Below are 26380 nucleotides of genomic sequence, written 5' to 3' on the forward strand. Positions count from 1 at the left end.
ATTTGGTTATTAATAAGATAATTTATTTCGATTAAAGAGTAATTTTGTTTTAAGAATGTTGTGATAATTTACGTTGCTAAGTTGTCTCCTGTCAAAGCAACGTGTTGTCACGTGTCCCGTGACGTAATCGTCCCAGCACTGTGAGCTCGCTTGTGCGTGGGGGCGGGTGGGGGTTCCATCATGGCGTCGATGCAGGTAAGATCACAAATGACAGCGGACCCAAGTTTATCGTGTAGCTGCTTTAGTCCACACCATTCGGGCCTTTCCTTCACCTTGTCATGAACACCACACGGCTTTTATTCGAAGTGCCGATGACGTCAGTGTAAACGCGGTGACATCTTTCGAGTTAAACTACAAGTCCGACGCTTGGTTTTTGCTAGCACTACTAACGTTAGCACATCATCAACAACACCAAGTGAAGGCTAGCGAAGAAATCATTTAGCTAGGGTGAAAATATTCATGCCCTACTATGTACCTTTCCGACCAACTCTCTGATACCACAGCTAATATGATGTAACAAGTCAAGATTTAGGGCTCGTTCTATTTAGCGACGGCCGAACGTTTAGTGTTCGGCTGAGTTAGCTTGTCAGACGGTGCGCAGGTTGACCTGGTCTAGTTTTCTTTTGAGCTGGACAGGTGCAATCGCTTCCATAGGAAAGCTACACACGAGGGGTCCATTAACGGGAACAACCGAATAAACACCAGGATACATCCGATGGCAATGCTTGTATGTGTGTGATCATCAACTTGTCCATGTCTTAATGTAAACATACACAATAGCGTTAAAGTACCATAGGGTAGTAAAAACCTATCAGATCTTACACAAGTGTGAGCTATCAAAATAGTCTCAATTCATCAGACATTCATAATAAGAATTTGCCTTAAGCAAGATTTTGGTCAAAGATGAGTGACTTAGCCTAGCCTAGCCATTCACTTGTTTTGTTTTGTAACTATTTCTTCTTTTGTTTTTACAGAAACGGCTACAAAAGGAATTATTAGCCCTGCAAAATGATCCACCCCCAGGAATGACGCTGAATGAAAAAAGTGTACAGAACACCATAACTCAGTGAGTATCATTGTACTTTTTGCGCTCAAGTTTCCATAACCGTGAATTGCGTCATTTGAAGCAAATTATATAAATGGTCTCATCTCAGCTAGCAGAGGTTGGGTGTTATTTCATCAAATTGCAGTGTTGTGCTCTCTTTAATGCAGTATTATTCCTTTTCAAGTATTGAACATTCAAAGTGAAAGTGTTGGGCTGGAACATCAAGCAACAAGTGCTATTTGGCTCACCTTTTTGTCCGGATTTTTTTGTCATTCCAATAGCATTGTAAAATGTTGAGTAGTTTTACATTTCTTATAGCGTTATGACACAGTAATGTCATTGTTCCTGCTTTAAAGGGTGCGTTTCTAGTATACAAGGAAAGGCTTTAACTTATTTCACATTCAGACTAAAATAGTGTTTTGTGTTTTGCTTGCCTGACAAGTATTCCAACCAGTTCAGCTGGCTTCTGCATTCAATGCACATCCTAAAGTTGAGATCGTTTGGATGGGTGTGCCATTTAATTTTAACCTTTACAATTAGCACCTCCGAGGAGCTGTGGGTTGACTGACTGAATTTTTGTTTGCATTAAGTAGGACATCTGGGAGTCCTATTTTTTTTTGGTTCTGAAGGTCAAAACAATTCCTTTCTTGAATCAAACATGGAAGAATGCTTACTCTGAGTTTGTGTGTGTGAATGAGATAAGGTGTCCGTTTTTTTTTGTCCGTTTACAGTATAGAGCACACTGGTTGCTGCTAAGAGTATGATAGAGCCAGATGGGTTGAATTTCAAAATGTAACACATTGAGTCAACAGAAAAACTCCTCTTTCAAATATATGCTCAGCTGGACCTGGTCTTTGTCTTATATGGTTCACTGAACAGCCACACACATTTGCGAGGTAATACGAACATTCTTAAAATACTGTAATGTATAGTGGAGCACTTAGGCCAGTGGGTCTCACTTTTTAGTCAATTATGTACCTCCTGTGACGCAGGGATCAGCAACCTTTAATTCTCAGAGGCATTTTGACCCGATTTCCACAGAAAAGACAACAGACAACACTTTTTGCCATTTGAAATGAACAGCTCCAGCCATAATTTTTCTATAGCCTCTTATCCTCACCAGGGATGCTGGCTTGCTGGTGCCTATCACAGCTGTCTACAGGCAGTAGGCGGGACACACCCTGAACTGGTTGCCAGCCAATTGCAGGGCTCACAGTGACAATTACCCATTCACGCACCATGGGGGGAACATGCAAACTCCACACAGGGAGGCCGGAGCTAGCTGAAATTGAACTTGGGACAATGAACTGTGTGAGGCTAACCACTCTTCACTGTGCCGCACGGATTTTTTTTATTTTTCAAATATATATATGTGTGTGTGTAATCAAGATTATTTTGGTTAATATTGAAAATATATATTATACTAATATTGGGTCAAACATGCCTGTTTATTGCCCTTTTTTTGAACAAGCAGGGAATAAACAAGGCTTGATACTTACAAATAATAATAAACTAAAACTAAAAAACTAAATAAACAATGAAAAAAATTAACCCTTAGCCTACTTAGAACCAAGCACATTAGAGACCCAAACACAACGGAGACTCATTTTGAAAAATTGGCAAAAAATTGGAATAAACTCAGTTTGAAATGACCAAAAATGACATTTTGACTGCTAAATGATTAAAATTTGCTTAAAAGTAAATAATGTGCTTGGTTCTATGTAGGCTTCATTTTTTTTTCATTGGTTTACACTCAGCAAGTAAAGTAGCTGTGTTGACCTGTGTTTTGCCATTTAAATATTTTTTATTCGTAAGTATCAAGCCTTGAAGCATTGTTTATATATTGCTTGTTTAAAAAAGGGTGGGGGGGGGGGGCAATGAATAGAAATGTTTGACCAAATATGATGAATAATTGTGATTTCAATATTGACCAAAATAATTGTGATTACTATTTTAGCCATAATCATGCAGCTCTTTGTTCCAGTCAATTTGCTCAATACTGGTTGCCAGCCAATTGCAGGGCATCCACCTACAATCACACCTAAGGACAATTTAAAGTGCTCCATAAAACTACTATGCGTGCTTTTAGAATGACCGAGAGGAAACGAGAAAATCCACACACTTGGGAAGTCCGAAGCAGGATGCGAACTTATGACCTGTGAGGTGGACGTGTTAACCAGTTTGCCTCAGGGCCACAGAAATAAGCACATTGCAGCCAAAAATGTTTGGTAATGGTAATCTTCTAAATTGTACATTTAGTGCATACATCTGGTGTTGACCGGCATCTTTATAGGTCATATGTCTTAAAGTTTGATTGTTGAAATGTTCATCATGCTCATGACATGAGACCTGATGTTAAAATGTTTCAATTTGCATTAAAATTTGTATTGTATCTACATAAAGTTGTGCCATCATATAACCATTCCCGAGTCATCATTAAAACAGTATTTAAAGAGTAAATGTAGCTGATCCATTTTTGTTGATTTTGACTTGTGTGATTGCTAAAATGTTGCTTGAAACGTTGCCTGCACAGTCAATAAGATCTTGTGCTGGTGACAGTTTGTGCTCTGGAACAAATTATTGATCTCAATGGGGAACTTTCGGAGGTGACCAGCGGTTTGTGGCTGAGCTACATGATACCGCTCTACTTCCTGGAGCTATTTTCAAATACTGAAGTGTAAACATTAGCCCACTCTGTAAAGCACTGACCTCATTGTCGTATGGCCTGAATGGTTGTGCACACCAGGAACAAACAGAAAGAGGCCCAAGGCTCTCAACCAAAACAGCCACAAGTTCTTGCTGTTTCATGAGCTTCACTTACTGGAAGAAATTAGGCCAGCGATTATGATGAGACTATCAATGACCCCTTTTACTTATCCTCAGATCTTTTATACTTTTAAAATGAAATTTGTATTTGTGTTTTATGCTGGACTATTTGAAAGACATTCAGTCATCTCATGATACCCAGGAAATTTTGTAAAAATTGTTTTTCAGGAAATAATGTACTTTATGTAACAACATGGTTTTCTTCAGGTGGATTGTTGACATGGAGGGGGCCCCCGGCACACTGTACGAAGGAGAAAAATTTCAGCTGCTCTTCAAATTTAGTAGTCGATATCCTTTTGATTCACCTCAGGTAGGCACTGCGAAACCACTTTAATCGAAATTTCAGACTCAAATGCTTCCACCAAATTAGATCTTTATGTGGTACAACTTTGAAATTCTTGACATGAAGTGACTGATTTGTCATTTGGTGTTACTGTTGCAGGTAATGTTCACAGGGGACAATGTACCTGTCCACCCTCACGTTTATAGCAACGGTCACATCTGTCTATCCATCCTGACGGAAGACTGGTCGCCAGCCCTCTCAGTGCAATCCGTTTGTCTTAGCATTATTAGCATGTTGTCCAGCTGCAAAGAAAAGGTAAGGAAAATTTGGAGAAGGAGTAAAAGTTAAATATAATTTTGATCAATCATCAAGGGGTAGAAGAAACAGAAATTCCCAACAATTATTCTGGCATTATAACTAACTAAACACACTGTTCAAAAAATAAAATCGTAACAGAAAGGGCAGAACAAGTGCTAAAACTCACTGCATTAAAATATTTAAGTGTTAATATAAAGTGTTTAAAATAAACAACTAAAACATTTTTTTTCAAAGTTGTTGGGATTGGGAACATTCTGAAGCAAAGCACAACACAATCGCCACATTTGTTTGAAATAGAATCCAGCTAACTAGAATATTGATCCATCACTGCATCTCAGAAATGGAAAAATGGTGTATGATGCCATTAGTGCATTCTGGCAGACCAATCAAAACAAGTCACAATATTTTAACTGAAAGAATTAAGTATGAAATATACGCTTTAACATTACTTGCTTTGTTATATAAATAGCAACAGGTGAATAGACAGGTTAATTGTAGGATTACTTGTATGTGACTACTACAGTAAGTCACTGAACACATCGAAGAGCTCCCCATGATCTTATTACATCTTTTTTTAGATATATAAGCTTTTGCCTGATTTGGGGAAAGTTTTATTCCTATTCATTACTAAAAACCTACAATTTGTAGCCGGTTCCTGCACACAGCTCCTGCTGCGCATAGAGGTTAATGTCTATTCAACAAAGATGAGGGTTTAAATATTTTACAAATGTTGTTTTTGTCATTGTCGCTATACAGCAAATCCGCGTTGTCGTTGAGTGATATAGAGCCATCATTGGTGTTCAGACAATGTTTTGACGTTTTGGGATGTATCGATCGCGAAGTCAGAATCTGCCATCTTTTCTTAAGTATTAGTTAACGTAACATAAGGTGTTCCAAACAATTTTCATTAAACGGGGGGGAAACACAACTTGAACTTCTTGGGGAGCGGAGCAGCTGACACCCCTTATTCTACACTCCAAATGCTCCCTCTCGTCGCCCTGCTCACACGTCATCACCCCGGGATACCTCCCTTCAATACAGCGTTTACAGTAAACCGTGCGCACGGTAAACCAAGCAAACCGATTAGTGCAAGTATTTTTTTTTCCATACCCTGCACCAGACGGGCTCTGTAAAAGTCTAGCTGTAGTATACAGCCATATTTTGTTTGTCCCGCAGAGACGACCACCTGACAACTCCTTTTATGTAAGAACGTGTAACAAAAATCCAAAGAAGACAAAATGGTGGTATCACGGTGAGTACTTTGCTTAGGATGATGAACTGAAACGCATCACATGTCTTTCACAATCATTGTCATTTTCTTCGCAGATGATACTTGCTAATGTACAAAAGGTTTGTAATCACAGAAGAAAAGAAGTCCTACTGACCTACGTAAAGCACTTTTTAATCATTCAGTCTCTGAACTCTGACCTTTGACTGGAACAATGGGCAGACACCAACGCGCTGGAGGTTCCTGACTACATTCCCCCTTACCCACTGGGCAGTTTGACACATGTAGTCCGTAATGAAGAATGGAAAACCGTCAAACCGTCGATGCACTCAAGATGGATCATGTTTTTGGGCGCAATGATAGTAATGCAGTATGGAAGGTGTATTTTTGTGTATTTCCTTTTTTTTTTTAATGATTATTGTTACATTTTTGCGTGTGGACTTTAAGGTCTTTGTGTTGTGCAATAATAACCAACTGATGGACGCTTGCTTGGGCCTACACAGGAGTTATCCAAATGGATTGCTGGAAGGGACCTGACCATCATGAATCCAAGACAATGCGCCATCTTTTTTTTTTTAATATATAAATTATATGCACTGTGAGAGTATGTAGTTAAGAGGCACTGTCAGTACATCATTCCCAATACTGTAAGCACGCCACTCTGGTTTTAGTTCGTCAAGCACACAATGGTCATCGTTCCCCTGGAGACAGGTCCTGCTGGTTTCATGAGGCAATATAAAAGTGTGGCATTAGGTCAAATGCTAAACTCATGCTTAGCTCAGTGTCTCCAGCCTAAGTAATGAGCAGGGCCTTGTTTCTTTTTCATTTAAAGAATGTTTTTCTTCTAAAGCTTTTTCATGCTTGTAAACTGTCTAGTTATTTTTACTGTTTTTTTGGGTGGGTTTGGAGCGCTGACCATATTTGTGATTGTCATATATTTTCATTTCTGCAGTAGAGGAGAAAAAAGGAGTAAATGACAAAAAGGCTTTGTGAATCTGCCTGGTCAGTGTTGTGGCTCAGGTACTTTTTTCCCCCAATAAAATACCTATCAGATGTTTAATTATATTTTCACCAAAAGAGACTGTTATATTTAACATGTCTGGAACTATTGTATATGAGGCTTTAATTTGGAGGAAATTATGTTAGAAGAGCTGGACTTTAGGCTAGAGTTGGACAATAACGTTATGCTAATTAGGATGCACAGTCAGCATCAAATTTGACTAAAAGGATCTCAAGTAGTTTTGCATGCATTGTTTGAGAACGTCATCAAACGTGACATATCCCCCCCCCCCCCCCCCCCCAGACACACACACACACACACACACACATACATACATACACACACACACAACTGATAAGGAATAGTTAAAGTTCACCCGAGGGTCTTGGTTATATATATATATAAAAAAAAAAATCATCACTATTACTCAAACCAGGAAGCGATACTTGAATTTTCCATTTTGGGATTGTTGTGTTGCATTGGCTTTCACCACCCAGATTATGTTTTTTTCTGTCATGAGTGATGTAAATGAGATAGTACTCTTCTGCTTTGGAGATCAGCACAAGGCTATGTTAAATATATTTACAAATTTATATACAGTACATCTATTTAACAGTATGTTTTCTTTCGGGATCTTTTAAATGTTATCATTTGCTGTCAGAAACACGATGGTACTGAAATTATTGTGTTAATGAAGCAGCCATAAAAGGATGTTTGTGGGGGTTTTAACAAAAGCCTTCACATGAGATTTTTTTTTTTTTTTTACTTGCACGTGGAGGAGATAGGTACATGGGTCATTGGTTTTTCATTTTCGATGTGATTTGAACTCCCTAGTTGCAGATTTTATTTGATTGTTATTTGAGCGAAGCTAATGAGGGTTTCATATTTATTTTTGAAAAAAAAAAAGTTATGGGATGTTCAAGCTCTGTGTAATAGGTGCCTGTTCATTTTCATAATGATAATAAAAGCAAAAATTCACGTTTGTTTAACAGGTGTGCACAATCTCTGAAATTACGGGGTTTTACGTGTTACTTTGCCATAAAAGTAGTTTCATGGCGAAAGCCACGTTTAATCAGCTACTGCACCAAGATTTGCCGGCGACTCGTTGTTATGGTAACGTTTACACACCGTCTGACTTAGCAACATTTAATGCAAGCATCTAACGCTTATAGTTATAAAATAAAGTAATAAATACAGGCTCATATCTACAGTAACAATATGGTTTTAAAATGCGAAATGCACATTCAGTGGTTTGGTTACGAAAAATATTTTTTTGTTGTGTTCAGTTATAAACAGCAGTACTTCAACAATACATTAGAGTTTTTTTCACGTTTTCATGAAAAATATCTGTATTTACATTATTAAACTGATTTTAAAGTAAATTGTGGCCAGAATTAGTGGGAATAGAGGCTGTTAATTCCAAAAGCTAGGACTGTACCATTCATTCACAGCAGGGGTGTCAATTCTTTCCAGTTTTGCCTCAACCGCGCACTTCTTTTTGATATTTGAAACTAAAAATTTATGAAGTAACACAACCCTCTATCTCCGTACACTTTTAAATGTGAATAATTGGATTTACCAGTGGTTTAATGTCTTTCCTTTTTTGTCACCCACTCTTATTAAATGGTATGTTTCAACTGCCTCTAGTTCTCTTTAGTGTTTGCCAATGTTGGAGGTGTAACTGGGGTCTGGCCCTGAACAAAGGTAAAACAATGCATTTGAACGTTAGTCACTTTGGGTAAATGTTATCTCTGGTTTATTTGCCACGAAACTGTCACCCTGCTTACGTTGCCGATATGCACCGAAAGAGCCGAGACTTTCGTGGTAGATGGTGCGCTGTGGTGATGCTAACGAGGGGTGCTCGGCCGACCTGCCGTGATGTGCTTGAAACCAGCTGAAGCAACGATACTTAGACATTATGTTGCACATTAGGAGCTCGTTACACATCACATACTTTATAGTCGTTGGAATCCTCTCACATCACCTCCCTTTCTTTTGGGGAGCTGTCACGAAGAGGAAAGGGTTCTCTGCTTGTCAACGTTAGCTTCCTGCTAAAGTGGACACAGTCGGTGCCTTCATGTATGCTGCAAGGGTCGTAGACAGCTTGCAACTTTATATTCATCCTCATATCTGAGGCAAGAAACAATGTTCTCATGGACGTTTTCTTTTGACTTTTTAATTGTGCATAACGGAAAGGAAACACGAAGAATTTTGTGCCGCCGTGAGAATAATAAATTAATGTTTAGCAAGAACTCGAAATGTGTTCCTTGGTGTTGATTTAACACCTGTTTTACTGTATACATTGACAAGTCACTTGGTTTATCAACATTAACACAATGAACGGGATGCTAAACATATTTAGCAATTTTACCAATGAATTACAAATTTGATCATTAAAATATTTTTTCATGTACAATTCACACATTAAAAAAACACTGGCTGCCGACTAAAATGACATCAGTTGTGTTTAAGGCTGAGTTAACGACCAATCGCAGCTCTGCTGTTTTCTGGGTTTGGTCATGTGATATTCACAAGCTGAGCCGTGATTGGTTGTTACCCAGACATTATTGTGTGTGATGTCATTTTCAGTCAACAGTAAGTGGAAAATGGGCTCTCAAAAATATGAATTCTCCATAAAACATAATATGGCTACGGAATTGAATCTAAACTTTTTGCCACAGAAAATAGCTTCGTATATTTTATACACAAGTGCTCGTACCTGTACATGAATGCTATTAATGGTTTAAAAGAGACACTGCTGTTCAAGCATGTCCTTGCAACTGAACATTGATCTTCCTCCACACACTGGATTATTATTATTATTTTTTTTTATGTCTGACCTCTTGTTCTGATTAATAAATGTGTTAATTTACCTAACCTGGTACAATTTGTGAAATATTGGCAGTTCTTGTGGAAAATATGACTGAAAGTGTGTGTTTAATGGTTTTGGCGCTTCTGAAATAGCTTGTGGGACGATTTGAATCCCATTAAACATATAGTATGTTATCCCTGGTCAAATTTCTTTGAATAATTGCCTACATTTTACAAATTATGTCAGCATATGTACATTTATAAGCAAAATTGTAATTAAGGATGCCACGTGGTACACGTGTTTTTTTTTTCTTGATATTTGTTTTCCCTGAGATCGCCACCATATTCCCACTTTTTGAACCAAATTAGTGTGCCTACTTCAAAACTTGGATACTCATTTTACGCAAGGTGATTTACCAGGATTAAGCATCTGTAATGTGGAGAAAAAAAGGCAATGTTATTATTAACGCATTCAGGATTCTTTCATTTTCCCAGTGGAGCTTAGTAGCCGTAACATGAGCAACGCTCCTCCGAATAAAGCTTCTTTGTCTGTGTGAAATGGCTACTGGGGCATCAGAATGTATTATATGTGTACTATGCTGAGCACCTCTCAGTTTACAATCGGAGCTAGCTTTACTTTGCTTAAGTGATTTCAATGCTTGTCAGTTCTAGAGAGATTTATCTATGGCCAATGACTATATCTTGCGGTGCGTCAATTTGTTTGGACCTCCTAGGAAATGGATGAGAATAAATAATATCCTCCAGGGTCAACTATCATTAAATATCGCAATAACAGTCTTAAAAACCTGGTAAATTAATTTCAGCTGATGTTTTTAAATACATGTTTGAACATAAAACATGTCCAAAGTTTATGAACTTTACATTACTCTAATGCCATTGTGCCACCATAAAATTAAAAACTTAATTGCATGTGCAATGTATACCTACCGTTACTGATGCTGTATTTTTTTCATTTTTAAGTAATAGAGCATGGCTCAAGTTAAAGTACAGACATCAGCACCTCAGGCTGGTCCTGGCCTCTCATCCGGAGCTCCTCTGGCGGCCATGCCCAGCCCAGGATCCCTGGGTCTGCAACCCTCTGTCAATGGCACAGGTCCGTCCCCCACACCCGCCTGCCCCGCTCCTGCAGCTGGATATGGGGACGCTCCTGTGTCTGCCACACCACCAGGTAGGGCTAGGCAAATAAGTAGATCAAGTATCTGCATCGGACTAATACCTGCCTTTTTTTTTTTTCCAAGGTATCAAATTCTTGTGAAGTCTGCTAATACTAGCAAGCATTACCTGAGGCAAAACAAATTGACATTGACTTAAGTCCTTGTTACCAGTAAAAGGAAACCATGTAAAAGGAAATATTGAGAAAAGAAACACAACAGTCTGTTGTCTTGTCTTTAATCCTGCCTAATGTGGCACAATGTGTGATTTTTAGCACTTGGCGTCAAATGCAACCAGTTAAGCCTGGAAGGGGGCTCCTCCCACCTGCAGTCCCTTCTAAAGTTTTCTAATTTCCCCAGGTGGGGTTTTTGAGTTTTTCCTTCCCCTTCTGGGAGCTTTGTTCAGGGGATGCTGTTGTGTATTCATGATGTTCTGTATGATTTCTCTATCACCCGTGAAGCCCTTGGAGACTGCGATGATTCAGGGCTATACAAATAAACCCGACTTGACAAATCCATTTAATCGTTTTCTTATTTTAAAAGGTAAAAAAAAATTAAAAAAAATCCATGATTACCCAAATTGCTTGGGAAGACATATTTAACTTTCCAAATTCATAGCTATGCTTGTCATTTAAATTGTGCTCCTTGAATACTAAATACTACAACTCTGTGAGTTATTAGTTTTATTTTACACATTTGTCAATTTATTACAAATGAATGCTAAATAGATAGTTTCTGTTTCATTCTGGATTGTAACTATAAATAATTGCATTTGTATTTTAAAGGAAAATGATTATAAAGAAATTTAGGGGACAAACTAACATTTTTACAGTTGATCAAACATTGGCTATTTGCAGGCTAGGCTGATCCCTAACCCTACCCTTCCCTAATAATGCGTATATTTGACAATGCCCATTTAAATGTAATTGGGGTGGGGGGGGATTATTTCATGCTTTATATATATTTTAAACTAATCAGCTAACTCGCTTAATCAACAAGCTGCATTTTTTTTTTCCGAAAATGTGCATCAACTAAAAAAAAAAAAAAAAAAAAAAAAATCCATGATGGTTGGGCCTTAGTACAATAGCGACCCTGTTTAGGGGCAACATGGCTCACTACTAAAGTGGTCATTCCCCCAACCCCCTCCTAACAAATCTTGTTGAACTCATCACCCTATGGTCATATTTAATCACTACCACCACAAAATGAAAGTACTCTACCTGCGATCTGGTATTTAATGTTGTCTTTCTCCACGTACTGTTGTCAGGTTCGCTCGAGGAGAACATGGCAAACCCTAAAGAGAAAACTCCAATGTGTTTGGTGAATGAGTTAGCCCGTTTCAATCGGATCCAGCCGCAGTACAAACTCCTCACTGAGAGAGGCCCTGCACATGCGAAGGTGAGGACAAAATTGTTGAAACAGACCTTCAAACTGTCATTATCATTATGTCCAACAAAATGTAAATTAAATAGATTCAGGACTTTTTTTTTTTGCTGTCAGTTTTATTTTTCTTTCTATTTCACGATATCATAATTTATTATGTGGTGTTGCCTCTGGGTGTCGCTGTTTCAGATCTTTACAGTGCAGTTGACTCTTGGGGAACAGTCCTGGGAGGCAGAGGGCTCAAGCATTAAAAAGGCCCAGCATTCCACAGCATCCAAAGCTCTGGATGAGAGTGTTCTTCCCAGGCCAATGCCTCGGTCACCCAAAGTAGACATCAACAGTAATCCAGGTAACGTAAGCAAAGAGGAAACATCTCAACATTTGTGTTTTTGAAAGATCATGTCAATTTATGCATATATTAGTTTAAAGGTATAATTCATGTTATTTTTACCAGATTATAGTTGTACAGTTTGGGACTTAGATTGGTAGACTGACATTCATGCGCTCTGCCTAAATACTGGCACAGTCATTCATTTTCGTACATATTTGGTAAAGTATGCAAACGTAACTGTTTCAGTGCTATGGATGAGAATTCTCGTCTTTTAAAAAGTAATAACAATAATAAATAATACAATTCTAGCCAAATACATTTTTTTAATGGAGGGCAGCTGACAGCCTTGACTAATGCTTATATAACATAAGCCAATTCAGCACTGTAGTGATAACTGTGACCATTGGAAAGCAGTGTTTCCAAACATTTAGACGTGGTTATTACCTACATGCAATTCAGAGTAAGGAATGGAAGTTAATCTTTCATATGATACCACCAATATTTAAATAGACATAGCACACAATATTCTTTTGGACTTGAAAGATGAGTGAAAATGCTAAATATACTTTGCCTTTAGAGTCCTCCTTTTCCGATAACGCTTGGCACTGAAAGGGTTGTTAAAAGATAATTTTTAAAAGTTTCCGACCTGAAGTTTGAGTTGTACTTTTTTTGTATAGAATGTTTGGAAAAGAGTTACATTATTACTAAACGTGAATCCTTGCTTATTTAAAGAGTAAAACCTTTATATTAGAATCACACTTATTTTCATTTCTCTTTTTTTCTCTTCCTCTGGGCGTTGCAAAGATTACTAAGCTGGCAAAAATGGGCAAATATTTATGCTCAGTAAACAGTACACAAGCATTTTTGAAAGGTTTTATGCTGCCAAGGGACTATAGATGTAATATGTTATGTTCATATGCACATTTTCATTCATGTGCATGCTTCCATTTTTAAATAAAATGTAATATATTCAGAAGAAAGTATATGTTAGTTAGTAACTCGGTGGAAGAGTGGTTAGCACGTCCACCTCGCAGTACAGAGTTCAAATCCAGGCTCGCTTCAACCCTCCTGTGGTCTTCCATGTTCTCTCCAACAGTAATTAAATTAATCTTGACAATTTACGTGTTGTGTTCTTTGGGATGAATCTCATATTTATTATGTCAACATCAACATATTGTTCCACATGCACTCCCTTACACAGGCAGTATAACACCGACAGTAGAGCTCAATGGTTTGGCGATGAAGAGGGGCGAGCCGGCTATCTACAGGCCTTTAGATCCCAAGCCCATGCCCAACTACAGAGCTTGCTACAACTTCAGAGGCATGTTTAACCAAAGGTAAGCTATACTACAGTATTTTTGAAGGGGTGGAGAGTAGCATTGTCAAAAAGAGTTATTAAATTATTATGTTCTATTTACTGTACATCTGCAACCAAAACTTAAAGAAGCGTGACTGGCACAAAGACAAAGATGGACGTTTTACATAATTTTACATTAAAAAGTTTCTCAATGGCTAACTGGAAAAACAAAAAACTCTTACATTTTGCAAATGCAGGTTTGAACACTATTATTTGTACATCTTTGGCACACCATCTCAGAGCCAAATCACCCTTTTTAAGTTACCTCCACAGGTCCTCGTAACTGCTGCTTTGGTGTAGTGCTGAAGAGCCAGGCTCAGCCTTTTAAGTGAGAGGTTTTGAGAATTAATTGTATGAGAAGACTATTAGGAAAAAAAATGCACATAAAAACGAGTTACATTTGGTAGTTTTGCTCAACACATATAGTGTTTCACAGGTAGTCGTTTAGATGGCTCAAAGAAAGCTTATTGCAACAGTCTTTGAACCAAAAATTTTGTCCATTATAATTTTACTTTAAATCCATGATTAAAGTCAAGTAATTATCCCAACCAAGCTTCATAGAGAATAGTCATTAAAAACTGCAAATAACCGCGATCAATTTTTGCAAGTGATTATATTGAGAGGCTACTCTAATTGGGAACAAAGGAAAAAAGTAGTACGATGTATTACATTTTGATTATTTACCCAGGGGCTTGTTGGAAGAGTGGTTAGCATCTTCATTTCACAGTTCAGGGTTCTGAGTTCAATTCCAGCTCACTCCAGCCTTTCTGTGTGGAGTTTGCATGTTCTCCCCCAGCCCACGTGGGTTTTCTCCAGGCACTCCGGCTTCCTCACACATTCCAAAAATGCCCTGAGTTGCGGTTGTCAGTTTGAATGGTTGTTTGTCTCTGTGTGCCCTGCAATTGGCTGGCAACCAGTTCAAGGTGCCTGGGATAGTTTATATATATATGTATGTAATTACATATGTAATATATATATATATATATATATATATATATATATATAATATTTAAAATGTGTATGTATGTTAGCTAATGTGGTGAAAGAAATAAGAGAATGCAACTCAATGTTGTTTGACTAGTCGAGAAGTGATCCGTTGAAGTGTATCCTCCAGGTGGCAGTGTTTCATTATTTTTACATTTTTGAATCGCTTCTGTTCAGTGGTCTCAACCATTTCGTGGCTTCTTATACAGCAATATGAGAATGCACGCAGTATGTCATCATTTGATTATGAAAAAGCTGAAAACAAAAATCCTGTGGTCTGTACTTTGTAGTTTATTTTTAAAATGTCTCAGCACAGCCAGGAAGAAAGAGTGATTCAGTGGCATTGTTGGTTAAATGAGAGTCGTCAGCGGGCAGTCTGGCATCTGGCTCACATCTTCTGTTTGATGCATGCAGGCACAAACAGTGAAAGACAAACAGCTGTGATGTTTGGGACAAAAATCTGTTTCCCAAAGTTTTGTTGGTCACTGTCGACGTTTTGAGTTTAAATGCGGAAAGCGGCACGCCTTCTGGTCTGTTTGCTTCTTCTGTGCCACTTTTTAAGTGAGCTGGAGTGGTGCTGAGGAGATGCACGCAGGCCTGAAAAAGAGCATCCATTAACGCAAAGTTATTTTATGTTTTCGCGAGGTCTCGTTCTTTCAGTGGGATTAATTGAAGCGAGACCTTGTGAATATGAATTTTCTACCTCAGATGACAGGCCATGTGGCAGAGTGACAGGACATAGCCGCAATCGGTCTTCGTAATGATGCCGCGGTGAAACGAAGGTTTTCATAGGCCCATATCCTTACCTATTATGATGAATAAGAGTGATCTGGAACCATGTTGATGGAACATCTTCTCATTAAAAGGGCAGTCTGGCTCTGATCCATCAGCGCTCTAATCACCACCAGGACCTATATTGATTCATTCAGAAAGTGCTTTGATGAGAAAATACGGCGATAATATGTAATGGGCATTTATCAGCGTCTTAATGAATCTTATTTATGGCGAAGGGCTTGTGAATAATTTCTGACCAAGGCTGTCCACTTTAAAATTGATCTTAAGTGGTTTCATAACCATCCCATTGTTCATTCTCAAAATTGCATTGGAGAACATCCTCCTCGGGGTGATGCGTACAGTTTTTAAGTAAGTCAACCTAAATGAGTCAATAGACACTACCTAAAAAAACATGGTTGCATCAACGTGTTCCTATGAATCATCTATGAAAATCATATTACCATTGGAACACTCAATTACTATGAGTCAGTCAGAAGTATTATCGATGCTAAAACAGCCATTTAATTTTTTACTGTAAAATGTGATAAGGTCCCCAACATGCTTGGGCCCCTAGCGTTGTCCTGAGCTTCTTCTTCCCCATGTTTTCCCGACTTATGGGTCCATTGTGATTCCCTCCTTTTTGCCCCAGTAGGTTTTCTGTCAGAATTTGGACTTGGGACAAAATTTTCCCCCCTTAGGAGTGAGGCTGAGCAGCTTTTGACCACCCACCCTCTCCCACACCTAATTTGGTTATGTCAGTAACATTTTGTCAGCTGGAGGAATGAACGTCTGGGGGTTCTCTGCCCTGTGACATTTCCTCATGTGAATATGCTGACATACTGAGCGAGCCATTAATGGTTTTATGTATGAAACGAAATGGAAGCAATTTCTCTCAACTAGGCATCCGGCATTTTAGTTTCTCAAATGCTTAAAGACTTCCCAGTAGTTTACTTATTTATCAATTTTTAGCAGTAAAAATGTCATATCATTTAGTTAAGTGATACAATCTTGTGTCCTGCATGTTTTCCAAGTTATTCTTTGTTACACACCCGATTCAAATGATCAGGTATTCATGAAGTTCCTGCAGAGCTCTCTGATGAGCTAATCGTTTGAATCAGGTGTGTTGCAAAAAAAAAAAAAAACCCGAAGAACATGCAGGACACACACAGGCAGTTGTTGACTGGAGTTAAATAAAAAAACACTTGTTTTCTGAATCTGAGACACTATTGGTTGTTGTCTGAGCCTTGAGTACATGTCATGTCATTTTCTGGCAAAACATTAAAAGTACATGAAAAATAATGCATTTATCAAATTAATAATACGTTAAATATTACTTCTGATATTGGCTAAATAATTTAAAACTTTCAATCAAAAAGAGGAAAACAGTAGAGCTTGACATTCAGTTGGACATCTGGTTTGTTTACCTTTCAACCATATTTATTTTCTTCAATGAAATAATCAAAAGAAAAGTAAATCATACTTGTGTCAAAATCTAAGAATATTTTCAGTTGAGACTCACATTCTGATCAATGATTACCGTAATTCCCGAAATAAAGGGGACGCATCTCTTTATAAAACGCATCATTAATTTTAGGGTCATTTTCTGGTATTTTCTTTGTCACTGTGTATAGGACACACCAAGAGTTTGGCGACAATGTAAAAACTATAGTGACACCGAATAACTCATCATCCTAAACTCTTCATATTTTCTTGTGTTCGTTCGTGCCTTGTGTTCGTAAGTTATTTATTTGTTGTGGGTTAAGTGTAGTGTGTTTCAGATTTCACAAATTGATACCAGTCAATGAACGCTGCGCCAATGTAATGTTAATTGTACTCGAAGGAGTTGTTTTTCCTTTTCCAGCTCGACTTCATTTTGCCATAAATACTGGAAGTTGCGCACCATCAGTGTTCCCCCAACTTTAGGATTGTGTGTTGATGCCAAAAGACCACAATTAATAGATGAGTCAAATGGATTACTTTTCCATGTACCACTGCACACAGCTCCATACCTTGCCACTTGTAATTGAATTAGCTGGAGACATCATACCCTTTACATGATCATCTCCATTTTAGGAATATTCCTGTGTGTGAACAAGGATGGACTTGGTTGTTGGTTCAGTCTGCTCTCTTCTTTTATTGAAAATAATACCGTTACACTGTCAACGCTGTTAGCTGCAACTCAAGCATTGGCTGCTTACAGCCTACTGACTTCCGCCCTCTAGCTCGACCCTTTACAGTAATTATTGTGAGAATACGGCCGATGTAAAATGCGCATCTGTGCATCAAAACTCAGCTTTTGTGGCTCAAACAGTGTTGAATAAGAAAAAAAAAATCCTAATCTTTACCGTTTACGAGATGCACCCATACTTCTGGCCTTCATTTTTGGCCTCCAAAAGTGTCTTATATTTGGAGAATTATGATAACTTATTGTAAAATATAATTATTGGTTACTTTTACAATCCATGTTATCAAGTAATCGTTGAACCGCTCTATAACTTTAAAAATAGGTTATTCATTGATAAGTTGTTACTTTACCAAACATCCAGTTTACAGTGTAGTCTTCTTTTCTCATGCCCTTAACAACTTTTGTTGATGCTGGTCTTTGTGTTGACATTTCTTTTGACGTCCTGCATTGATAAAGTTTACAACTTGTATTTATTGATTAGTAAATCAGATTTATGTCGTTATCAATGATATAAGACTTAACATTCACCACAGGAGTTACCCATGGCCAAATGATGATGTGTTCAAATTGTACAAATGGGTGTAAACTCATAAAAAAAAAAAAAAAAAAATACTTAAGAGACAAGGCGTGGAGGGATCAGTATATCCATCCAAAATAAACAATTATTTGGAAAGATTTGGCTTTCACTTAAGGCAGTCACTTCTTTCATGTCCATTGAGTTTAGATGACTAGAGTTTCATGCTCATGTTTGTGTAAGTCATCATGTCCACATCTCCAACATTGACTCAATGTTTTCAGTGTGAAACTCATCTGACGATGACAATTCGAGAGAGAGAAAGTGAGAGCAAGCTTACGTCAGCTGAAGCGCCTTTCGTAATAGCTTGTCTCTGTATGTTTGACACAGTCTGCGATACTGCAACTGTCGTTTCCCAGCATTCCTCAGCCTGCTCCATGTATTGTGGTTTTGGTGGCTCCACACTTGAACCTTACAAACCAAGCATGTTGCTCTTTGAACATGCAATTTGTGGTGGAAAATTTGAGCGTGTGTATTGTGTATGATGTTGAACTGGAACTGTCTTATGTAGACCACACCAACAAGTTCAATTCTGTTCCGTACAGTAGTGTTTGTAGTTTTCCCATTGTGCAAAGCTATAATTTGTATAATTTTAAATAAGTTCAAAAAACAGTCAGGTTCAAGTCCTTGGCATTTCACAACAGTTTAGGCATAGCTCAACACTGCTGTTTATTTTCTGACATTGGATGACAAAGAACTGTCCCTTGTAGTTGTCCAAAACCTGTGGTTCTCAACCCTTTTTCAATGATTAAATACTTTTGTTTTGTGTTGTTTTCAACCGAGTGCCCCCAAAAGCAAATGATTTTTGGATAGAAAGAAAAGTACCGTATTTCTACCATGTATATGTTGACCCTCGTGCATAAGTCGATCCCCTCCTCCTTGTTTTATTTCCATTATAGTGAATTTTACAAAAAAGCGTGTATAAGTCTACCCCTGACTTTAGTGGTTACACATATTGTGGCTGTCCAATTAAAATACATGGTGTGTGTTATTAAAATGACAAAATTACGGTGCTTCATTTTCTTCATTTTTTATTGAATAACATACTATTGCGGTTTTGGAGGGGAGAGGGGTAAGGCGGAAACGAGACAAGTGCGATGCAGTGTAAGGAAACATGCAAACGCAAATGCTGAAACTAATGTTGCAACGATAAAACAATTTGGTTTTGATGCTTTATATTTTTGACACGGCTAAATATGAATTAGTCAAAAAGCCCTAAAAGTCATCATCACTATCTGACACGCTACAGAGCTCCTCCCGTTTAAATCCCGGATGTTCTTCTTCCTGCTCGTCATTTGCGTCATTTTCGGACCCGTCCAATTTATTTGAAATGGAGGTCTCCAGAAATGCTTTACTGAAGCCTTCTTTATCCAAGTGATGACCGCGGCAAGATCAGAGCGTGGATCGGTTGTTCCTCGTTGTGGTTCAACCCCCAACCTACTGAAATCCACACGTGCATTTTTGTCTTTGAACGGCTACGTCAAGCCGTCTTTTCATTTTCATAATGGCAAAGTCCGTCGGAAAAATGATCCTTGCAGCCTCATTGTTGACAACAAAGAGGTAATAAGACAGCGCTTAACAAAAGTGCCTTTGAAAATTAAAACTGATTAAAACAGATGCATACTATATTGAATTAGGGTAAATTAAATTGTTTTAAGCCTTGTAAAAGACGTGATATTTCACATTCGAATTAATGTTATTGAAACACAGAGATGTGGAGAAAATTGGTCTGATTTTGAGTTATGCGGGTATAAGTTGCCCCTCCCCCTTATATGGGGGTTGAAAATGAGGGGGAAAAAAACTCTACTTGTACATGAGAAGTACAATACGTAAAACAGCACTGTGCCATATGTGTCTGGTTTATTCAACATTTGAACGACATTTTGTGGTGGTATTTCTAGTATTTCATTCAAAATGAAATAATGATGTGTCACATCATGTTTTAGTTTTTGACAATGCACGTTCTTGTAAAACTTAACTAAGTAAAGCCATACAACAATTTCCAAAAGACTCACTTTAAAAGTTTAGCAATAAGTTGCTTCCTGTTCCCTTTATTTGGGTCTTAATTTGACAAAAACAGTACTGTTTCTGCTATGGCATTAAAAAGCATTAACGCTGATACCTCCAGAAACTTTGATTAAAATCTCACATGCGCGCCATAACCAATGTCCTACTCAAAAACACACCATTGCAAAAATAAAATAACTTAAATTTACAAACTATAACCTACATAATTCATTGATTGATTTGAGTTGCCCTCTTACCACTCATCTCTACTACTCACACTCACATCAAAACTTGTTTTTTGGGATGAAGCCAGGATTCTCGGGGGAAAAACAAAAAAAACATACAAAGATGTACATTGTGTATTTGATTAAGGCAAATCTTAAAATGGCACCAGAATTATTTTTTTTTCTAACAAAGGAACCCATTTTCCTACTTAATGACAATGAACATAAAACAGCAGGTCACAATGTAATACTTTTAATGAGGACAGCAGGGTCTGTTTCAGACCGATCCCCAGCCAGCTATTCCTTTCATTTAGCCAAGTTGGCACTCGAAGGGCAGAAAGGTTCAGATCTCTTTTTTTTTTTTTTTTTTTGTCTGTGGCACGAATATACACACGGTGTATTTGTTCTTCACTCACATAGGAAAAAATCATATTCTCATAGTTATTTTCCTTTTATACGATACCAGTTTTTGGTGAGCTCATCAAATACTATTTTCAAGCAGCTGGTATTACTTCCATGGTGAATTATTCCGTGTGTATTTTTTTTTTCTACCCAGTAACCAAATCCATTTGTTTTAGCCTGATCCCTCTGAGTAATACTATTGTAAATTTTTCATATTTGGAAGTGATACACGATGTGTCACCATTAGTCAGCCATTACGAGAGCCCTGGGGTAATTTTATTGGGGGCCCTGATTTCTCCTGAGCCAAGCATTGAAGGAGGGCCCCGAGACTGATTACGGTGCATCCACAAGGGCGCTTTAATCTCATGTTCAAAATTGAAACCAAAACAAGCCAGTGGAAACAATGGACACTCTTAGGTTCTGACACTTAGATTGAAATTAACAACAACAAAGCATCTCTCATGTGCTCTGTTTGGAACTAAAGCACTGTTTGTTGGTAAAGACGGTTATATTAGAAGTCTTTTTAGGACACAGCTGATTGCAAGAGTGGACGTATATAACAAGCGTGTGAGTGAGTAATTGAACTTTGTGTCACTAATGACTTCAATGATTACATATTTGCTACATGCTATACATGCATTTTTTTTGATAGCTCATAAAAAGGCAAGCTCATAATGGGGCTAGGGTAAGCAATGATACAAAAATACATCACAATTTGGAATTAAATGAACATCGTAACAATTGATATCATAAAAATTATATGACGCAACACTGCAGTTATGGTATTTCATCGCGAAAACCACATTGTAAATGTGATACTTTCCAGGATGCAGGTCACCCTTCAATTTATTCAGATTACAATATACAGTTTCTCAAAAAAAGAAATAATGGTAATTTATTTACTCTAATTCAAATTATTTACATCTTTGTTTTGTACTTGTCCCATCTACTGTTCATCAAAATTGAGTGTTTCTATAGTTTGCATGGTTTTAACAATAACACTGACTGAAAGAAGTGCCAATAAGGTTAATCAATAACAGTAATGTTCAACTTTTAAACAATGTCATCAGTAATCATTAATAGTTAGTTAGTAAGTAGTCGAATACTCAACTTGGGACGTTTCTTCTTGCAATCCTCACCAATCATCACACGTTTTTTGCAAGAGTTTGGCATATTTATGCTGGGGGGTGCTTGAAACAGTGTGTTGTGCCATCCTTGTCTGATTTGATAAACTTTGGAACTACTTTTTTACTGGTCCTTCTAATTATATTTTATTCAGCAACTCTAGAAATTTGTGACACCATCAGTTTTATTTGAGCCTCACTTGCTGGAAAATTGCATCACAAATGACTGCACAACCATAAAAATAGTAACATAATAAAAGCATACAGTGTTTTGCTAAGGAGTCACTATGACACAAGCTAGTAATTAGTTGCTTCATGTTCCAATTCATTCGCCTTTAATTTGAAAAGAAAATTGTATTGCTCTTGTTGTGACAATAAAAAGCATTGACCCCCTCCCTCCTTACACACACACACGGACCAATGTCATGAGAAAACTGCTCTCTCTACAATGTAGATTCTGCAGTATACACACTTTATATATATATTTTTTTTTGGGGGGGAGTGGGGGGCGTGCGGGGTCCATATCATTATGTATTAGCAGTTGCGTGAGGCAAAAAGGAAGAAAAGCAATTAATGATGGACACAGGGAATGTAGCATCAGGGAAAGGAGGGAGGGAAAACAAGGACATGTCTGGCAAGAGATTGAAAGAAAGTGCAGCTGGAGGAAGAGCAAGCCTGTCCAAGTTTTTTTTTTTTTTTCATTTATCCACAAAAGCTCTGTCATTCTTTTTGCTCTCAAAGCAGCACCGTTCCATTTACGCTTGCTCTGGCCATGTCGCGTCATGTTCATGTTTGTGCGCAACTGTAGTGAAAGCCTCCAACTGTTGGCTGCTCGTCTTAATGGTGGCGTGAGGAAAACCACGACATGTCATGTTGTTCTTCCCCCCTTCGGCTGTCCTGTGTGTTACTGAATACAAATGTTTTTTTGGGTTTTTTTTTTTTGCTTTTTTATTAATCCAAAAGCCAACAACACACACACATGCAAACTTTAATTATTGTACTTCAAAGCATGTCTGCATTGTCCAAAGCTCAGACACATTTTTTTCAAATGCATTGCAGAAGGTTTTAGACATTCCCCCACCATCTTTTTATTTTACCAGCATGCCAGAAAACTCATTTTGAACCAAATTTGTTATCCTCTAACAGTTTTAACATGTATCCTCAAATAGGGACTTCCGCTAGAGCAGACGCTGCACCATAATTCATGATTGTGAGCTCATACTGGCCCTTTGTCATTTTCACCCTCAAAAACCTGACCTTGGGACTAAAGGGATGCTAAACGTATTAATATTTTGCTTATAATTAATTTCACAACTAATTTCACATTCATTTATAATTAGTACTTTTATAGCGCATTTTTCCTCTTGCTGTCAACTGAAAATCCTCGTTAACCTCAAATGACCATATCAAGAAACCAAATGAGCCATGATTGATCCTCACCTGGGCTTTGAGCATATGTGGTCATTTGCAGTCAAAATTTTTTTAAAAAGGGTGAAATAATGCATTTCATGTGAACATTCTTCCGTCCAGGCCACCGCCTGAAACTTGCAGATCTTTGTCTGGCCTATCTGCAAAGTCATGAGCGAGTAACCTTTTTGAGTAGTGTTAAGTGTATTATCTGCCCTCATATATACCGGTACATTTTTTTTATACATAGCAAATGTCATGTCTGCTTTAGATGATTAACAATTATGACAAACAAAATTCACATCTGCATGGTCTTATAGCAATTAATAGTAAAAGTTTCTGTTTCAGCCAACACAGCTGTTGGAATTGTTGGGATCGATTTGTTTTGTTTAGGAACCAATTAAAAAAAGAGCAATGAGGTGCGGAGAGTTGTGATCAACTTCAAGGACAAGAATCAAAACGTTTTCCATCCAGGAAAGCTGCAAAGTTTTTCGCTCGCCGCAACAAAATTGGCTCCCAGACTAAATGTCACCTTGTTATTTGCTGGAGTAATTGAATGGCCATATCTCTCATTTCCCATTATGACTGTTTGAGGGATCAAAGGTTACAGACAGACAGTCTGCGTATGAAATACTTATGAGTCATACTTTGAATTTACACATTCACGCATGCAAATAGAAAGATCATCATAAAAAATATGTGTTTTAAATCATTTTTTTAGTTTTTTTACTCCCTTTCAGCAGTTTCCACACCCTCCCAATAGGTCTTCTGGCTTGATTCCCACTTTGTAGTAATAATAATAAGAAAAATAATAATTGATAACACATACATGCAGAGCAAGCCAGCAGGCACTGATGTGATTTTCTTGCTTTTCTTGCGCGCATGATTTTGGTGTGTGTACGTGTGCTCTCCTGTGTTCTTGGCTCGCTCACTGGCGTCTAAGCCACTACTTTCCCACGTTGTAGATTAGGGTCTCCCACCGGCCTCCCCTTCCATACCCCCACCCTTCACCCTTTCCTCTCACTTTCTCCGTTTCTTCCACTCCTTCAATCTCCTTTCTCATTCTCTGTGTTATCCCTCAATCTCTTCCTCTCTGCACCTGTACTCCATGTTCCTGTCCCAGCTGCTCCCATCTCGGCTCGGCGCTGTTGGCCAGAGCCCATGTTGCACTTGGCATATCCTCTGAGACCCTGAGGCTGATCTTGACGTGCAACGGCCAGGCACACCCCCGCCCAGGGAAGGCTCCAGTGGCCTGGAGGAGCCGAGTGCAGACGGATGAGAAGGACGGCTGTGGGCCGAGGAAAGACCTCCTGCCATTTAGAGAATCAAATGCTTTTTCTAAGGCCTGCTGTGCAGGAGATTAGGGAAATACATGAAGAGAAGAGAGTAACTTGTTAGTCAAGAAGCAATATTATGATAATATGGAGAAAACCATGTGACTCGTTTTCATTTGTCGTTAAGTTTAATCGTACTGCTCTACTTGGCCACAAGCAACAGAGATGCTGCTGATTCAGTCCATATGTAGTGGTATAAAGAAAAACATGACATCAGCATACATGTCACAACCCAGGCAACTGCGTAGGTCCACGAGAGATGGCTGATATTGATATAATGATATTGCTTATTTAAGATTGGACCCCCCCTGAAATTGACGTTGCTTTTTTGTATCCTTCAGCATTTATGGTGTATTTACAAATCTGTAAGTTATCTCTGCCATATTCATTGATACAACCATATAACATAAATTCCAGCATTTGAATTTCATCCTTATTAAAAAAAAAATATTCCTTTTTTTTTTTTTCTTTTTTGCCTTGAAGGAAGCAATGTCCTCCAAAAAAATTTGAAATGTGGAGTTTTTCAGACCACAGCAGACGTTTCAACTTTTTCACTTTTCAGTTTTTCTAGGTTTTGCTGATATTTGACTTATATTTCGCATGGTAGTATTTTAATGTGTATTCGTAGACGTAGAGACTGTTAACTGACACGGGTTTTTTTTTTTTTTTTTTTTTTTTTTTGAATAAGTGTTCCTGAACCCATATGGCAATATCCTTTGCACAATTGTGCTGGTTTTTAAATTGGTGTTTCCTGACTGATGGAATGCGTAAATGGTGTGAAAGATTACCATTAACTTCTGGAGTGCTTGCCTTGATTATCATAACTGTATTTGTGCCACAAACACTATCTGACCTGTACTTATAAGTTGAAGTGTATTTACTGGCAGAAAAGGAATTAGAAGATGGGGATAGACTGATATTAAAAACGTCTGATTCCTCCCGCCTCTTGTTAGCTTTCCCACTATTTCTCTTTCATTACCCTCCATTCTGCAGACATTCCCCCCTGACCCGGGAGGGGGTATCACTACATGGACTTGCAGACCGTTCTATCAATTCGTTGACAGCTCAATCCCGCTCTGTCAGGACCAGATGAAAGGGAATAAAATCTATGTTGAGGATCAGAAGAAAGAGGAGAGGATAGATGTGGCCCTGTGCTTTGTTTGGCAAGCTAAAACTGAGAAATAAAAGCAAGACATTACTTAGGTGATTGCCCACCAAGGTATTGTGTAGTAATTGACCCTAATATATTGCAGCACTTTTTATTTTTATGAGTGTATTAAATGCTTTAGATAAGCAATTCTCAAATGGGTCTATGTGAAAACGCTTTTGGGGGTATGTGAGATTTTAACAGTCTCTAGTTTTTAGTGCTCTGATAGGAACAATACGTGATTCTTTTCAAAGTAAGAGCAAATTAATTAGAACATGAAACAACGTATTGCTATGTTAGAGCCTCTGCTGAAAACTTTACAGGGGTTACATGAGTACATAATTCTTTTCAGAGTAAGAGCAAATTAATTAGAACATGAAGCAACGTATTGTGTTAGCGCCTTCTCTGGGGTTACATTAGCCACTGCTTTAGATTGTCTCATAATAGTCAAGCTACTTTTGTTT

At 38.0% G+C, this 26380-nt stretch overlaps 2 protein-coding genes across 3 annotated transcripts in view; both read left to right on the forward strand.

Moving 5' to 3' along the window:
* Positions 1–123: 123 nt before the first annotated feature.
* ube2wb (ubiquitin conjugating enzyme E2 Wb) lies at positions 124–7689 on the forward strand. Of its 2 annotated transcripts, none has more exons than XM_088402115.1 (6): positions 124–195; positions 975–1066; positions 4079–4181; positions 4314–4469; positions 5649–5724; positions 5799–7689. In XM_088402115.1, exons 1-6 carry the CDS (start codon positions 181–183, stop codon positions 5810–5812), a joined length of 456 nt encoding a protein of 151 aa, XP_088258241.1. In that variant the 5' UTR covers positions 124–180; the 3' UTR covers positions 5813–7689. The 2 variants fall into 2 exon arrangements, with proteins under 2 accessions (XP_088258241.1, XP_088258242.1); XM_088402116.1 differs by lacking the exon at positions 124–195 and adding an exon at positions 359–727.
* A 643-nt stretch (positions 7690–8332) lies between these two features.
* stau2 (staufen double-stranded RNA binding protein 2) overlaps positions 8333–26380 on the forward strand; it is a 79867-nt gene continuing 61819 nt past the window's right edge. Inside the window, exons 1-5 of the mRNA XM_088441899.1 lie at positions 8333–8404; positions 10493–10700; positions 11951–12081; positions 12256–12415; positions 13599–13734. Of these exons, the coding sequence (XP_088298025.1) occupies positions 10502–10700; positions 11951–12081; positions 12256–12415; positions 13599–13734 (626 nt within the window). The 5' untranslated portion in view covers positions 8333–8404; positions 10493–10501. The remainder of the gene's footprint in view (positions 8405–10492; positions 10701–11950; positions 12082–12255; positions 12416–13598; positions 13735–26380) is intronic.

Source organism: Hippichthys cyanospilos, chromosome 19 (genome assembly GCF_059441005.1).
Source record: "Hippichthys cyanospilos isolate Australia breed blue-spotted pipefish chromosome 19, RoL_Hcya_1.0, whole genome shotgun sequence".
In the NCBI taxonomy this organism is placed as follows: domain Eukaryota; kingdom Metazoa; phylum Chordata; class Actinopteri; order Syngnathiformes; family Syngnathidae; genus Hippichthys; species Hippichthys cyanospilos.